Here is a 17,684-nt window from a genome sequence, read left to right on the forward strand (position 1 = left end):
TCTCCTGGATGCTACACACATCACAGAGGACCTCTCCTGGACACTACACATCACAGAGGACCTCTCCTGGACACTACACATCACAGAGGACCTCTCCTGGACACTACACATCACAGAGGACCTCTCCTGGATGCTACACACATCACAGAGGACCTCTCCTGGTCACTACACATCACAGAGGACCTATCCTGGATGCTACACACATCACATCAGGACCTCTCCTGGACACTACACATCACAGAGGACCTCTCATGGACACTACACATCACAGAGGACCTCGCCAGGGCCCTCATTCATCAATAGTGTGCGTAGAACATTTCTATTTCCACACGTAAGCACGGAATGTAGAACTAGTGTACGCACAGGGAAGTCGGGATTCATCACACGGTGCGTAAGCAGGCTCTATGCTCCTCTGTGTTGATGAATACCACTTTGTTCTACCGTCAATGCTCGTGCATGATTATCCATATATGGTCATGAAAATGAGGAAACACCCCCCATGGGATGTGAAATAATGGACTGACCCGAGCGGGACTCTGAGAAACTCCACGAAGATTGTTCACTGCTGTCGAACCAAGAAGACACTATCGCGTATTATGCCTGGGATAAATAAAAGGCGGACTTGTAAACGGTGATGTCAGATATCAACGGCTCCCTAAGACCATTGCTGCAATTCTGCCTGGACAGCTCAAAATACTAATAAAGACCGTTCGTTGACCACTGTTTGGCGTTGGTTGTGTGTCATTATAACCGTGCTGTAATATGAATGCCTTTATTAGTTGTGTTCGATTGGCTATATGATTTTTAGAGGCATCTATTTTGTTGTCGGCTAATAAAGACTGCGCTGGAATATGACTGCCTTTTCCCGTGTTGTTTGATTAAATACCCAGGGATTAAAGTTCTCCTCAATTTTATTCCAAATCGCGATGGATCTCCCGTCAATTTTCTACCTGCTACATATGATTTCTAGAGGCATACTACAATCTATTTTGATGTCAGTATTGGGTAGCCTATATAAACAATAATAGAGAGCATATACAAGAACAATGAATCTCACTGCATGTATGATGTATACCTGCCTTTCAATACATGAACTTGAATTCCATCATGTTTGTGTGCGGGACTCACAAGGCTGTTGTCACAATGGGTGGTACCGGTACAGTAATAATTACAGTCCACACAATATCACGATCCATGCCATAGCCTATGTTCTAGGACATGATCTGTGACGACAAATGTTCTAGAATGTTTGAAGATATCATACTCTGACAGCATGCCTATGATCAACAAAAACGCGAACTTGAATCCCATCATATACATAGTCTGTCCACTATAGTGTCATTGCAATGCGTTTTCTATTCTTTCTTATACAGTAAAAAGGGGGAAGAACACTATATTCATATGACTTGTATTCTGCTTACAGCTTCGAAATTCAACTTGTTTCGTTTAACGTAAAGCCTTAAATATAATCAAAACGTTCCCGTGTTTCTGCGGTCTGCGCAAAATAATAACGAGTTGAGCTTTATGATTTATGATGAATTGAAAATGGGGGACCCTGATGTAAACAAGACGAAAGTTGGTCTGCATCCCCAATTAACAATTGTATGTACTGAGCTGTACTGTACTGTACCCATTCTGCAATCTGTTAATAAACTTTTCAATCAATCAATCAATCAAGCTACGCGGAGCGCAGTCAGTCAGTAGCCTACACCCCGTATATTCCGATAACGCTATATAAACCATGCTGCATTCATTCTGAGAGAAAGATCTATTATTCCAAATGCTATTTATAGGGTTTTGACCATAATTACACTACTGTTGCTATTTTACAATGAACTATAATGAACTACGGTTCGTACAGAACATGCCAGTGTTATTATGCACAGAAGCTCATTTCCTTGTTGTAATAATATATTCTACCACTGGGCGCCAGGTAAGTGTGGTCTGACCTGTGCGTAGATGTAAGCACGGAGTCAAGTTCAAATCGAAATTGATGAATCCCACTCTTTGCTTAGAAATGATCGTACGCACAGGGTAAGCACAGATCTGTGCGTAGAACACGTTGATGAATGAGGGCCCTGGACACTACACATCACAGAGGACCTCTCCTGGACACTACACATCACAGAGGACCTCTCCTGGATGTTACACACATCACAGAGGTCGAGAACGCTCACCACCAGCTCTATTGAGACTGAGGAAGTTCGGCATGAGCACCAGCGTCCTCACAAACCTCAATAAGTGCCTCATGGAGAGCTTGCTGACGGGCCGCATCACGCTCTGGTACGGGAACTGTTCTGCCCACAGCCACAAATCACTACAGAGAGCAGGGGTAAGCGCATCACATCACCGGCAACAGACTCCCGGCTGTCCAGGATATCTTTCATCAGCAGTGCCTGTGAAAGTCACACAGCATCATCAAGGACCACAGCCAACTGGCAGAGGATGCAGGAGCAGGGCCGCACATACAGTAGCTCCAGCCTCAGGGTTTTTTATACCAGCAGGCCCCCAGGCTGCAGGAGCAGGGCCGCACATACAGTAGCTCCAGCCTCAGGGTTTTTTTTATACCAGCAGGCCCCCAGGCTGCAGGAGCAGGGCCGCACATACAGTAGCTCCAGCCTCAGGGGGTTTATAGAGGCAGGCCCCCAGGCTGCAGGAGCAGGGCCGCACATACAGTAGCTCCAGCCTCAGGGGGTTTATAGAGGCAGGCCCCCAGGCTGCAGGAGCAGGGCCGCACTTACAGTAGCTCCAGCCTCAGGGGGTTTTATACCAGCAGGCCCCCAGGCTGCAGGAGCAGGGCCGCACAACAGTAGCTCCAGCCTCAGGGGTTTTTATACCAGCAGGCCCCCAGGCTGCAGGAGCAGGGCCGCACATACAGTAGCTCCAGCCTCAGGGGGTTTTATACCAGCAGGCCCCCAGGCTGCAGGAGCAGGGCCGCACATACAGTAGCTCCAGCCTCAGGGGGTTTATAGAGGCAGGCCCCCAGGCTGCAGGAGCAGGGCCGCACATACAGTAGCTCCAGCCTCAGGGGGTTTATAGAGGCAGGCCCCCAGGCTGCAGGAGCAGGGCCGCACTTACAGTAGCTCCAGCCTCAGGGGTTTTTATACCAGCAGGCCCCCAGGCTGCAGGAGCAGGGCCGCACAACAGTAGCTCCAGCCTCAGGGTTTTTTATACCAGCAGGCCCCCAGGCTGCAGGAGCAGGGCCGCACATACAGTAGCTCCAGCCTCAGGGGGTTTTATACCAGCAGGCCCCCAGGCTGCAGGAGCAGGGCCGCACATACAATAGCTCCAGCCTCAGGGGGTTTTATACCAGCAGGCCCCCAGGCTGCAGGAGCAGGGCCACACATACAGTAGCTCCAGCCTCAGGGGGTTTATACCAGCAGGCCCCCAGGCTGCAGGAGCAGGGCCGCACCGCCACATACAGTAGCTCCAGCCTTAGGGGGTTTTATACCAGCAGGCCCCCAGGCTGCAGGAGCAGGGCCGCACATACAGTAGCTCCAGCCTCAGGGGGTTTATAGAGGCAGGCCCCCAGGCTGCAGGAGCAGGGCCGCACATACAGTAGCTCCAGCCTCAGGGGGTTTTATACCAGCAGGCCCCCAGGCTGCAGGAGCAGGGCCGCACATACAGTAGCTCCAGCCTCAGGGGGTTTTATACCAGCAGGCCCCCGGGCTTCTCATCTCAAAAACCTATCTGCACTGTGTACAGACAATACTGTTCTATACGCTTTTACACACCTATCTGCACTGTGTACAGACAATACTGTTCTATACGCTTTTACACACCTATCTGCACTGTGTACAGACAATACTGTTCTATACGCTTTTACAAACCTATCTGCACTGTGTACAGACAATACTGTTCTATACGCTTTTACACACCTATCTGCACTGTGTACAGACAATACTGTTCTATACGCTTTTACAAACCTATCTGCACTGTGTACAGACAATACTGTTCTATACGCTTTTACAAACCTATCTGCACTGTGTACAGACAATACTGTTATATACGCTTTTACAAACCTATCTGCACTGTGTACAGACAATACTGTTCTATACGCTTTTACAAACCTATCTGCACTGTGTACAGACAATACTGTTCTATACGCTTTTACAAACCTATCTGCACTGTGTACAGACAATACTGTTCTATACGCTTTTACAAACCTATCTGCACTGTGTACAGACAATACTGTTCTATACGCTTTTACACACCTATCTGCACTGTGTACAGACAATACTGTTCTATACGCTTTTACACACCTATCTGCACTGTGTACAGACAATACTGTTCTATACGCTTTTACAAACCTATCTGCACTGTGTACAGACAATACTGTTCTATACGCTTTTACAAACCTATCTGCACTGTGTACAGACGATACTGTTCTATACGCTTTTACAAACCTATCTGCACTGTGTACAGACGATACTGTTCTATACGCTTTTACACACCTATCTGCACTGTGTACAGACGATACTGTTCTATACGCTTTTACACACCTATCTGCACTGTGTACAGACAATACTGTTCTATACGCTTTTACACACCTATCTGCACTGTGTACAGACAATACTGTTCTATACGCTTTTACAAACCTATCTGCACTGTGTACAGACAATACTGTTCTATACGCTTTTACAAACCTATCTGCACTGTGTACAGACAATACTGTTCTATACGCTTTTACACACCTATCTGCACTGTGTACAGACAATACTGTTCTATACGCTTTTACAAACCTATCTGCACTGTGTACAGACAATACTGTTCTATACGCTTTTACAAACCTATCTGCACTGTGTACAGACAATACTGTTCTATACGCTTTTACACACCTATCTGCACTGTGTACAGACAATACTGTTCTATACGCTTTTACACACCTATCTGCACTGTGTACAGACAATACTGTTCTATACGCTTTTACACACCTATCTGCACTGTGTACAGACAATACTGTTCTATACGCTTTTACACACAGAGCCTCATTGTCATATTATGTATATAGTGTCACATTCTATTATGTTCTTCTCATTCCATTCTCTCATAATCTCATTCCAGTCTCTCATAGTTCATACCACACTTTGTCACACCATATCATACCTGTCACACCACTGTGTCACACCACATCATACCATACCTGTCACAAACACCATATCTTAATGTACATTTTTGCAAGTCCTCTGCCACAGGCAGACCAGGATAGAAAGATAGTTCTTACTAAATAACATAGAGAGAGAGAGAGAGAGAGAGAGAGAGAGAGAGAGAGAGAGAGAGAGAGAGAGAGAGAGAGAGAGAGAGAGAGAGAGAGAGAGAGAGAGAGAGAGTACTCATTGTACTCATTCAACTTGCAGTTAGGTAATCTGTGCCTTCTGCCAGTAAGTACAAAATAATAATAATTAGGGATGTTCGATATTGGCTTTTTTACCGATATCCGATATACCGATATTGTCCAACTCTTAATTTCCGATACCGATATCAACCCCCCCAAAAAAACTGAATAATTTCAGGTAATTAACATTACATATCTCTTGTCATGGAATGAACACAACATTATGCATACTTTTGACAATAAATAAATTAAGAATGTGTTCTTACTTGCTTGCCTGGGTAAATAAAGGTTAAATAAATGTAAAAGAATTAAAAATATTATATATATATTTTTGAAAACCAATACCGATAATTTCCGATATTACATTTGAATGCCAATATCAGTAGGCCGATAATATCAGACATCCCTAATAATAATGTTATTTGTGTGCCCTGCGACAGTTCAATCAATATGTGTGAACACGGGCAGCTCCTTCCAGAAGTCCACAAGCAACTCCATCTTTTATGATTTGAAAAGGATTATAGTCTTTTCACAGTGTTTGATGCCGTTTATAATAATAATATAATAATGCAGGACCTGTCGCAGAGGTCTTTAATTGGCATGCAATTATCCTCAATGTTAGCGGTTAGCACACACGGTTAGCACACACACACACGCATGCATTGTTTTTGTAGGATCACGATCCTTAACCCATCCCGTCGTCCTTCCCCCCCAAGGGCAGCCGGGAGCAGACGAGGGCTGTGGTGTGAGCCACGCTCGGGGACCATCCAAGTGCTCCTGCCCGTTCTCGTCACAGACGCGACAGCGTTAGCGATCTGTTGTTTTGCATGTTTTTCCATTGGGTTTCTCTTATCGGGGGGGGGGGGGGGATCCTTGCGAGCACGGGGAGAACATGCAAACTCCACACAGAAAGGCCCGGGAGATACCCCACATGGGTAACTGGCATCACGGAAACCTGGTCCCCAAGTGGGAATCGAACCCTGGACCTTCTTGCTGTGATTGGTTTAGACGCGCTGTGTGGGAATTACCATGTTTTCACGACACATCAGCTGCAATGCGATGCGTCTTTTTAATTTAATTAAATTTCAAACATTTATTTCAACCCGTGAGTTTGGTGGAACCGGACTCATCAATTATGCCGTTGACGGGTCTTCATGCAATATATGTTTTATAATTAAATCAAGTAGTACAAAGAAAACATTACACCATATTTGATCTATTTATTCTTACACATTTTACCTCATTTTAGCATTTTCTACATTTTAGTTTTGTATATTGTATATTTTGTATAGTGTTTGGTCTTTTACTCCTTTACTCTTTTACTGTAATGTACATGTACCTTATATGTGACAAATAAAACAAAACTTAAAACTCATCGCTAGGAGACACTGAGAGGAGTACTCTCATCGTAGCCAGCTATAGGAGACACAGAGAGGAGTGCTCTCATCGTAGCCAGCTATAGGAGACACAGAGAGGAGTGCTCTCATCGTGGCCAGCTAGGAGACACTGAGAGGAGTGCTCTCATCGTGGCCAGCTAGGAGACACTGAGAGGAGTGCTCTCATCGTGGCCAGCTATAGGAGACACTGAGAGGAGTGCTCTCATCGTGGCCAGCTAGGAGACACTGAGAGGAGTGCTCTCATCGTAGCCAGCTATAGGAGACACTGAGAGGAGTGCTCTCATCGTAGCCAGCTAGGAGACACAGAGGAGTGCTCTCATCGTGGCCAGCTAGGAGACACAGAGGAGTGCTCTCATCGTAGCCAGCTATAGGAGACACTGAGAGGAGTGCTCTCATCGTGGCCAGCTAGGAGACACAGAGGAGTGCTCTCATCGTGGCCAGCTAGGAGACACTGAGAGGAGTGCTCTCACCGTGGCCAGCTAGGAGACACAGAGAGGAGTGCTCTCACCGTGGCCAGCTAGGAGACACTGAGAGGAGTGCTCTCATCGTGGCCAGCTAGGAGACACTGAGAGGAGTGCTATCATCGTGGCCAGCTAGGAGACACTGAGAGGAGTGCTCTCATCGTAGCCAGCTATAGGAGACACTGAGAGGAGTGCTCTCATCGTGGCCAGCTAGGAGAAACTGAGAGGAGTGCTCTCATCGTGGCCAGCTAGGATACACTGAGAGGAGTGCTCTCATCGTGGCCAGCTAGGAGACACTGAGAGGAGTGCTCTCATCGTGGCCAGCTATAGGAGACACTGAGAGGAGTGCTCTCACCGTGACCAGCTAGGAGACACTGAGGAAGAGAAGGGGACTATGAGTTTAAGTAGAGAGAGGGGTGGGGGCCGTAGCCCTTAGGTGTGAACTAAGCTATTGTTTTTCTTTTTTTAAGATTTATTTTCGCATTTTTACAGCTTTATAGGCCATACAAGACCGACAGAGGAGGGGGAGAACGGGAGAGGATGTGGGGAGGACATGCGACAAATCATCGTCGGGAGCGGGAGACAAACCCGGGACGGCCGCGTAGGTGTGCGAGGCACTATGCGGTGCGCCACGAGGGCGCCCCACTAAGATATTGTTTGGGGCCACCAAAAGGAACGCCTCAACGTGACACACTGAAGTTACCCTCATTTACAGTGACAACGAGCTTACAAAACAAGACAAAGTTATCAGTAGATTCATACATGTAGGCACAGTAGATAAGAATAAACAATAAAAAAAGACAGTTACAAGTCGACCAAACCCTGACCAATTTTCTGCCGTTGACAAAGAAAAAACAAACATTCGTACTTGGTGATGTAATATGGGCTTTAAAAATAAACAAATACCAATGATAGTTATGCCTATCAACCAGAGAAGGCCATCCAGCCTTATGTTACCAGGTAATGAATGTTCTCACGTGCTATACATGTCCTCGCTCTGTTTGCTAACTGAACTGACATATGACCTGACTTCAATGTACAGATGTATGCTGACGATGCAGTCATTTTTGTACATGGTAAAAAAACTGACCTGATCTCACATAACCTCACAAATGCAATGAACAAGGTCCAACACTGGTTGCAAAACTCATGCCTACTGCTAAATACAAAAGAAACTGTATGCATGATGTTCAGCAAACGACCAGTTAGAATCACAAGGTCTAATGTGTTTCTGGGGGGGGGGGGGGGGGGGGGGAACTGGAATTGGTTTCCCATTTCAAGTACCTCGGAATCATCTTGGACTCGAACCTATCCTTTAAGAAACATATAAAAAAAGTGAAACGCACAATTCATTTACATTTTGTTAATTTTAGACAAATCCGGCCTTTTTTAACAGGTGATGCTGCAAAAATGTATCTTCATTGCATGATATTCTCACACATTGAATACTGCTTCACAAACTGGTCATTTGCTGGTGTCACTGTCATGAAACACATCGAACAGCTTTATCATAGAGCCATCAATGTATTTGCCAGGAAACCATTGGCATACCACCATTGCAATATTCTGAAACAACATAGCTTTTTGAGCTTTGAAAATGTCAAAGTCTTAAAAAGCGATTCTTTCATCTACAAATGCCTACATGGACTAACTCCCCCTCCTGTACAGGAATTCATCTACAAAAAAAGAAACACTGGACTCTGCACCAGGTCGCCTCAATACTTTAGACAATAAATGTTTGTTTCCGCGTCTCTGATCTGAGAAAAAAAAAAAAAAAAAAAAATTATCTAACCCTAACTAACCATACTGTCATGCACTTGTCCTAATAAACTAACCTACACTGTAGCACTCAACACTTTGACGAACATTGTTACTCAGCTGATAGAGTTGTGCCCTTCCTGATGGCTTGTCGTACAGAACTTGTAAGTCGCTTTGGATAAAAGCGTCAGCTAAATGACTAAATGTAAATGTAAATGTAAATGATTGGCCACGCGCGTTTCTGGTCATGTGACATTGCGCCAATCGTGGGACCGCAAGTTTCTACACTGGTTAAGCTTAGGCGCTCTTTCGAAGTTGGTTAAGGTTAGAGTTTGTCTTAGAGCATGGCGATAGAACGCCTGCCCTGATTCTCACGGTTAAGCTTAGGCACTCTTTCGAAGTTGGTTAAGGTAGTTTGTAGTACCAGGTAGTTTGCAGGCTGTTAGACCCGGAAATAGGCGCAGAACTTGCTGTCCCACGATTGGCGCACATGTCACATGACCTGGCCAATCAGAGCGCAAAACTCGAACGCGGAAACAAACATTTGTTGTCTAAAGTATTCACGCCACCAGGTCAGACACCAGAGGTGACTGCATGGTCCAACGTAGACTGACCACGTTTGGGCCAAAACGTTCTGTCCATAAAAGGCAGTCAAACATGGAACAAACCTATTTCCATAAGGGAAAGCCCCACCCTTGCTTCTTTTAGAGGGCAACTAAAAAAATTGCACTCACTCACACTGTACACAATATAGCATACGTGCAAGCCATCTCTCTCTCTCTCTCTCTCTCTCTCTCTCTCTCTCTCTCTCTCTCTCTCTCTCTCTCTCTCTCTCTCTCTCTCTCTCTCTCTCTCTCTCTCTCTCTCTCTCTCATACACACACACTGAATACATCACAGACTACATAGTCCACTCTTACTCTTAGAATAAATTCAGTTCTACTTCTATTCATATAACCAGAGGTCAGGAGACCCCTCTGAAAATGGCCATGCCAGATTTTCCCAAATGTTTTGCTTACATTTGGAGCAATACTTATCATGACATGCCTGGCATCTCCAAGCCATGTTTATCTAATTTCATATGACGCCCGTTAACATCACCGATGTCACCGATATACTAGAATGAGGCATAATGATGTTTCTTCTTCCTCTCTCTCTCTAACGTTCTGACATCTTTTCTCTCATCCCTTCCCAGGGTGGAGGCTACAGTCTTCCTCTCTCTCTAACGTTCTGACATATTTTCTCTCATCCCTTCCCAGGGTGGAAGAGGCTACAGTCTTCCTCTCTCTCTAACGTTCTGACATCTTTTCTCTCATCCCTTCCCAGGGTGGAGGCTATACAGTCTTCCTCTCTCTCTAACGTTCTGACATCTTTACTCTCATCCCTTCCCAGGGTGGAGGCTACACAGTCTTCCTCTCTCTCTAACGTTCTGACATGTTTTCTCTCATCCCTTCCCAGGGTGGAGGCTATACAGTCTTCCTTTCTCTCTAACGTTCTGACATCTTTACTCTCATCCCTTCCCAGGGTGGAGGCTACAGTCTTCCCGCTCGGCGTTCCCACTTGAGACCCGAAGACCGAGGTGGACGAGAAGGAGGAGCAACGCGGCGGTAAAAACCCACACCGCCATGTCCTCCGTAAGGCTGCCGGAGCTGCGTGGACGGCCCCTCCTGCTCTCCCTCTGCCTGACATCACTGACCCACGTGGTGGTGTTCGGCGCGGCCGCGGTGCCGGGGGACGCCGTGTGCCCGTCCGTCTGCAGGTGCGACGAGGATTTCATCTACTGCAACGACCGCGGCTTGTCCTCCATCCCGCCGCTGCCCTCCTCCGCCGCCGTCCTCTACCTGCAGAACAACCGCATCAACAACGCCGGCCTGCCCGTCTCCCTGGAGCACCACCTCGCCGTGCGCGTGGTCTACCTCTACGACAACGCGCTGGACGAGCTGCCCGTGCACCTGCCGCCGACGCTGCGCGAGCTGCACCTGCAGGACAACAACATCCGCACGCTGTCGCGCTCCGCCCTGGGCCGCATGCCGCTGCTGGAGAAGCTCCACCTGGACGACAACTCCGTCTCCACCGTCAGCATTGAGGACCAGGCCTTCGCTGACAACCCCCGCCTGCGCCTGCTCTTCCTCTCGCGCAACCACCTGTCGAGCATCCCGTCGGGCCTGCCGGCGTGCCTGGAGGAGCTGCGCTTGGACGACAACCGCATCTCCACCATCCCCACGCACGCCTTCCGCGGCCTCGCCTCGCTCCGCTGCCTCGTCCTGGACGGGAACCTCCTGGCCAACCAGCGGATCGCCGACGACACCTTCTCCCGCCTGGCCAACCTCACCGAGCTGTCGCTGGTGCGGAACTCCCTCCAGACGCCGCCGGTCAACCTGCCCACGGCCCACCTGCAGCGCTTGTCCCTGCAGGAGAACGCCATCACACACATGCCCCGCGGGTCCCTGGACGGCATGCGGCGGCTGCAGAGGCTCGACCTGTCGGGGAACAACCTGACCACGCTGCCGCGCGGCCTCTTCCGGGACCTGGACAGCCTGGGGCAGCTGCTGGTGCGCGGGAACCCGTGGTACTGCGGGTGTAACCTGCGCTGGCTGCACGACTGGCTGCGCGCCCGCGGCAACGCCGTCACGGTGAGGGGCCTCACCTGCCAGAGCCCCGAGAGGGTGCGAGACGTGGCCCTCAGAGACCTGAGCGACCAGATGGAGGAGTGCGAGGCGATCGGGGCCGGGGCGGCGGGTAACCGAGACAGGGTGGGTGTCGAAGGCTCCACCACCCTCTCCCCTCCGCAGGGCTCCCTCTTCACCCTCCGCTCCAAGAGGCCCGGCTTGGGGATCCCCGACTCGGGCTTCGACTACACACTGGGCAGCAGCGGGGTGGGGAAGAGTCTGGCTCTCAGCGTGAAGGCCCTCTCCCACGACACCGTCCGCGTCACCTGGAGCGTGGCCCATCCGTCCTCCTCGTTCCGCCTGAGCTGGCTCCGCCTGGGCACCAGCCACGCCACGGGCTCCATCACCGAGACGCTGGTGAGGGGCGACCGGAGGGAGTATCTGCTCACCGCGCTGCACCCGCACTCCGGCTACATCATCTGCATGGTGCCGCTCACCTCCGGCGGAAACAGAGGGGTGGTGTCGAGCGGAGGAGGAGGAGACGGCGACTCGGACGAGGCCCTGGTTTGCGCCAAAGCCGAGACGTCGGATGTCGGCGAGACGAACGGAAGCGGCGCGAAGGAGGAGGACCAGGACTCGCGGCGGGGGGCGACCTCGCTGCCCCTGGCCGGGATCATCGGCGGGGCGACGGCCATCGTGTCCCTGGCTCTCGTCCTCGCCATCTTCTGCTGGTACGGACACCGGGCGGGACGCCTGTCCTCCCGCGACCACTACACGCGCAACAGCGGCTCGCGGAAGAGCAAGAACTACGACGACTACATCGAGTCGGGCACCAAGAAGGACACCACCATCCTGGAGATCCGAGGTCCGGGGTTCCAGATGACGCCGATGGCCGCCTGCCCCCCGCCGCCGCCGCCGCCGCTGCAGCCCAAAGCCCTGCGGGAAGATTACATCATTCACACAATATTCCCCTCCAACGGCACCGGGCCGTACAAGGGCGCCGACTACGTCTCGAACGCGGGATACAGCACCAATCGTGGCTATAGAGAAGGAGGAATACCAGATATAGACTACTGTTACACGTGATATACCTATATCCCCCACCCTCCCCCCCCCATAGCCACACTGTTACTGATAAGACTGTATAGATGCACAACGTTGTCCTCCGCATGGGTTCTTTCTGAAGCACCCCTATTGTGCCTTCTACTTCTTCTGGTTTCCCATTCCAACTGAACCTGCACTGACATGATTGGACGATTCGAGGTGACCTATGAAACAGTAGCAGGAGTCAACGCCCCGCCCCTCGAGTCTTTTTCCACCCCTTTAGTAACGGTCCTGTCCTTTACTTCCCTTTAGTTATGGTCATGTCCTTTACTTACCATTCCTACTCCCTTCTCTGTGACATATTAGGCAAAGAATGTATATGCTGTGTGGAAACTGCCGGGGAATTGGTTCACTTTAAAAACAGTGCTTTTTCAGGGCTTGTGTGAGACACTTGGGGGTGGGAAGAAACGAGATAACGACAATTTAGATACTTCTTCACCTGCTCACTGGCCCACATATGTAGTCCTACAGAACCGACATGTCCTCCTGCAGACGCCTCAACCATCTCGACGAGCCCTACCAGCCCCCCGACGACAAGGGCTTTGTAAAGCTGTGAATTGTTCCTGTTTCAAAATGGCCCAATTAACCACTTGTCTTAAAGTAGACTTGTTATAATTGTATCCCCCGTAGTTCTCGGGGTCCGAGGGCCCCTCCACAAGGTTCGGCCCGACATGGATTCAACTTCGGGTCCGTTTGTTCGGTACCGGGACGTGGCATCGGACGAGATGCAGGTCAGGCGTGTAGATAATTGACGTTCCATAAGACGATCCGCCCAAACTGGATTCTGATGTTTTTGCTACTTTCTATTGGTGTTTTTCTTTTGCTTACCAAGACGGTCCTGCATCGCTGTCTTTTATTTATTGCTTTTCTACTCTTTTACTTCATGTATTAACGTCATATTCTTTTCTTTAAGCTAAAATCACTTTTTTTTGGGTTTTCACCCTGAACGCCCCTCCGCTGTTGTCTGTTTGATGGAGGGAGTAGACCGTTCTCGCTGACAAAAGAGAGAAGAGGGACACAATAGGGGTCGAAGGTCGAAGGTTCGGTATTCTCTTGACTGCACCACAGCACGTTCTCACGTGCACACCTACATTCTGTCAGAGGTCACAAACCGGAGGGCGGCCAGTAGATATAGTTACATCGGCACTACAATGTTCAGCCTTGTAGGTACGGCCTTCTCAGTATGGAGGTTCAGTAGTCTTAGCTTCTCGACGGTTGAGTAGGTCCTTTTTCCGGTGATCTTAAAATGGCCGGATGTCTACCATCTTCCGGGTTTTTGTTGAGTGTATGGTTACCATGGTTACTTTCAGGATGTGGATGTGTACTTTACTCCCAAACATCACAATAAAAGGCCTGCCCTACAACCAAAACCATCACGGAAAGCGACCAAGTTAGATGCTGCATATTGCTATCGTTGACACTAATAACATGCAATGTGATCCCCCCCCCCATGACATGGGGAGGACAAAAGCTGAACTTCCCTACTGCACGGTAGGAGATCACTAGGCTGAACAGTAGGTTCTAAAAGTATAGTGAGGGTAGTGAGGGTAGTAGGGTTAGTAGCTTCTGTCCTACCGTGTAGGTACTGAGGGTAGTAGGGTTAGTAGCTTCTGTCCTACCGTCACGGTACTGAGGGTAGTAGGGTTAGTAGCTTCTGTCCTACCGTCACGGTACTGAGGGTAGTAGGGTTAGTAGCTTCTGTCTGACCGTGTAGGTACTGAGGGTAGTAGGGTTAGTAGCTTCTGTCTGACCGTGTAAGTACTGAGGGTAGTAGGGTTAGTAGCTTCTGTCTGATCGTGTAGATACTGAGGGATTTCAGACACAGCCTTTTGTCGCATGTGAAATCGTCCACCTGAAAGGGTCGAAGGGAACAAGGCACACAGTGAGTTTACGACATACAAATTTGGTGATTCAACCCAGTCATCAGGCCACGCCCCTTTGAGATATCACACGCCCGTTCTCCATGCCCAGCTTTTATACGTGTGTGGCTTTAGTTTGTGTATTTGCGATGGAATAGAAATAATAAAGAAAAAACAAAGAAACATAAAACAAAACATACCTAATAACGATGCATTCGAAACACAACTGAAATAATCTCAACTAGCCACACGACTTCTGTGGACCCTCCTGTAGAGAGACAGGAAGCAGTAGGGGGCCGAAGGTAGAAGAAGAAGAAGAAATAAAGAGATATATCACAAAACATGGCCTCCTGAGAGACGCCACTGCAATCATTAAAAAAGATGTGACCTTTAAAGGTGCTATGTCGCAGTTTTTTAACATGAATATAGAACATGAATATAACTCTTTGCTATGTGAAGATATAGTGCAGCGATGGTGTCCTGAGCAGATAACGACGCCACGCTCCCTCCGCGTTCGTCGTTATCAGAGCTTCTCTGTCCTTTGTTTTGTAGCGTGTTCACGTTAGTGCATGTAAGATATGATAAGATGAGATAAGATATTCCTTTATTTGTCCCCTTGGGGAAATTCGGGCATCATAGCAGCAGCATGGGGGAGGGGAGGTACAGGTGTGGGCAGGGTAATAGTAGAAAGACATAAATATAGACAACATTAGATCTGAATATAAAAATATGAGAAATATAAACTGTACTGTACCCAACATAATTAAGTCTGAATATAAGGGTCATGTATGCGTGCATATACCCCCCCCCCCCCCCCCCTTCCCATTTCCCCATGTGCAAGACACCTGATTGGATAAACACCCCCTTTTTTCTGCTCCCCATTTTCCCAGAATGGTCAACTTGACCTTTTTAACCTAAAACTATGTTTCTGACAACATTTCCTGCGGGTAACGGCTAGTTTGACCTGAATTTAGTTCGATGGTAAGAGGTTGCCAGATCCACGCGGCTCGCTCATAAGAGTAAACTTTCTTTTTCCATCTAAACGGTTTGCTGAAATATGTTGCTGACAATATTTTAGGCATTGAAATAGTTTCTTAGGAATACTTCCTTGAAACGTTCTAGTGTGACACCTGGTGGCGGAATCTGTGACATAGCACCTTTAAACGCTGGAGGGAACAGAGCACAGGAGGAGATAATCAAACCGCAACACTGTTGACCTGCACTGTGGACAGAAGGGCTGGCATGACACTGTGATATTAGAGGGACTGTATTAAGTATGGCCTAGATGTTTGATGTCATTTAGTTCTAATCTATCCCACCATGCAAAGCGTCCTAACATTTCTTCTTTTGCCGTTAGCTAGCATCAGCGCTACCATTAGCTATCAAACAGCAGCTAATGTCTGCTACCAAATGTCACAGCCGACGCTAGCGATTCCTAATCAAAGACCGCATTTGATTTAACACTAGGTAGCGTTAACTCAAGATTCAAGAGATTTATTAGTCGCATACATACACAAGACATGTAGTGAAACTGTGTCTGTAACAGGTCTGACCCTTTAGCTCAGCTGGTTAGTGCGGCCGCCTGTGGATTCTATGGTCCCAGGTTCAAATCCACTTGGTTAGATTGGTGACAGTGGTGGGATCTCACTGCCCTGTCAATCTGTATCAAGATTCACGTAGCAATGGGGGTGGGATCTGATTGAATTGAAATTGAGCTCAATACACACAATTGTTAAGGGGATGCAGACCAGAGAAATACTTTCGTCTTGTTTACATCAGGGCCCCCATTTTCAATTCATCATAACCCTGAGAACCCTGAGAAAGTGCACGCATGGACGAGTCGGTCGCAGTCAACCAGCACCTGTTAACGACTCTGACCCTTTAGCTCAGCTGGTTAGTGTAAACTACAGTCAACCAGCACCTGCTAACGGGTCTGACCCTTTAGCTCAGCTGGTTAGTGTAAACTACAGTCAACCAGCACCTGCTAACGGGTCTGACCCTTTAGCTCAGCTGGTTAGTGTAAACTACAGTCAACCAGCACCTGTTAACGACTCTGACCCTTTAGCTCAGCTGGTTAGTGTAAACTACAGTCAACCAGCACCTGCTAACGGGTCTGACCCTTTAGCTCAGCTGGTTAGTGTAAACTACAGTCAACCAGCACCTGTTAACGACTCTGACCCTTTAGCTCAGCTGGTTAGTGTAAACTACAGTCAACCAGCACCTGCTAACGGGTCTGACCCTTTAGCTCAGCTGGTTAGTGCGGCCGCCTGTGGATCCTATGGTCCCAGGTTCAAATCCACTAGTTACATAAGTATAGTAGCATAGTAGTAAGGTACATAATTGTAAAAAGACAGTAAGAAGGTACATTTCTTTACATTTACAATGGTATTGTAAAGTACTAACAAGTCAGTCGCAGTCAACCAGCACTTAATAACGCGCACTTAATCAGCTGGTTAGTGCGGCCGCCTGTGGATCCTATGGCCTCAGGTTCAAATCCACTCGGTTACACCTGTAACATAAAGGTAGCTGACATGGTCAACTGAACTCTAATGTTTGGTATCAAATGTCGTGCTAACGCAAGCTAATGGCAGAAGAGAGATGTGGTCTTTACACTGTGGGGTAGATTAAGAGGACCGAATGACATTGAACCAAAGAGGCTGTATGATGTTATTTTGATCAAACATGGCGGCCCTTACAGTCCCCCATTGTCTGGAATGCAGACCCTGTAGACTCAACACAGACATGGAATAAGAAGTCATGGCTGCCATGACAGTAGACGAGCTGGAATAACAGCAGGCTCTGAGGTTGGACTTGGGTTGTATTGAAGTATCACGGAAGCCTGGTGGGGGATAAGGCAATGGGAGGCCCTGACGTTGGGCTTGGACTAAATGCTCGACTAAATCACATGAAACATCAGTGGTGGGAGGGGGGGGGGTGTCTACTGGATGCAATTCAATCAAACAGGGCAACCGTGCAGAGAGGGGGGGGGGGGACGTCATCAAGAGCTGCCTAATATGTCTTTAATAACTGTGAAATGACTGTAAAAGAAGATGTTTTGTGTTTCTCTATTCTTTGTCTGCTGAGAGGTCGCCTCACTGGACCCAGTCGCACCGGTGGAAGCCACAGGACTCAGGCTTCACGACTGTACGACGACTGATCTGT

The 17,684-nt window shown here is 48.4% G+C and overlaps 1 protein-coding gene across 1 annotated transcript; it reads left to right on the forward strand.

Moving 5' to 3' along the window:
* Positions 1-10,575: 10,575 nt before the first annotated feature.
* Positions 10,576-12,645, forward strand: flrt1a (fibronectin leucine rich transmembrane protein 1a; the record flags this gene model as incomplete). The annotated part of the gene is made up of 1 exon (XM_084320561.1): positions 10,576-12,645. One exon carries the CDS (start codon positions 10,576-10,578, stop codon positions 12,643-12,645), a length of 2,070 nt encoding a protein of 689 aa, XP_084176687.1.
* Positions 12,646-17,684: the final 5,039 nt, after the last annotated feature.

This window comes from Notolepis coatsorum (assembly GCF_963971535.1).
Source record: "Notolepis coatsorum genome assembly, chromosome: 8".
Lineage (NCBI taxonomy): Eukaryota > Metazoa > Chordata > Actinopteri > Aulopiformes > Paralepididae > Notolepis > Notolepis coatsorum.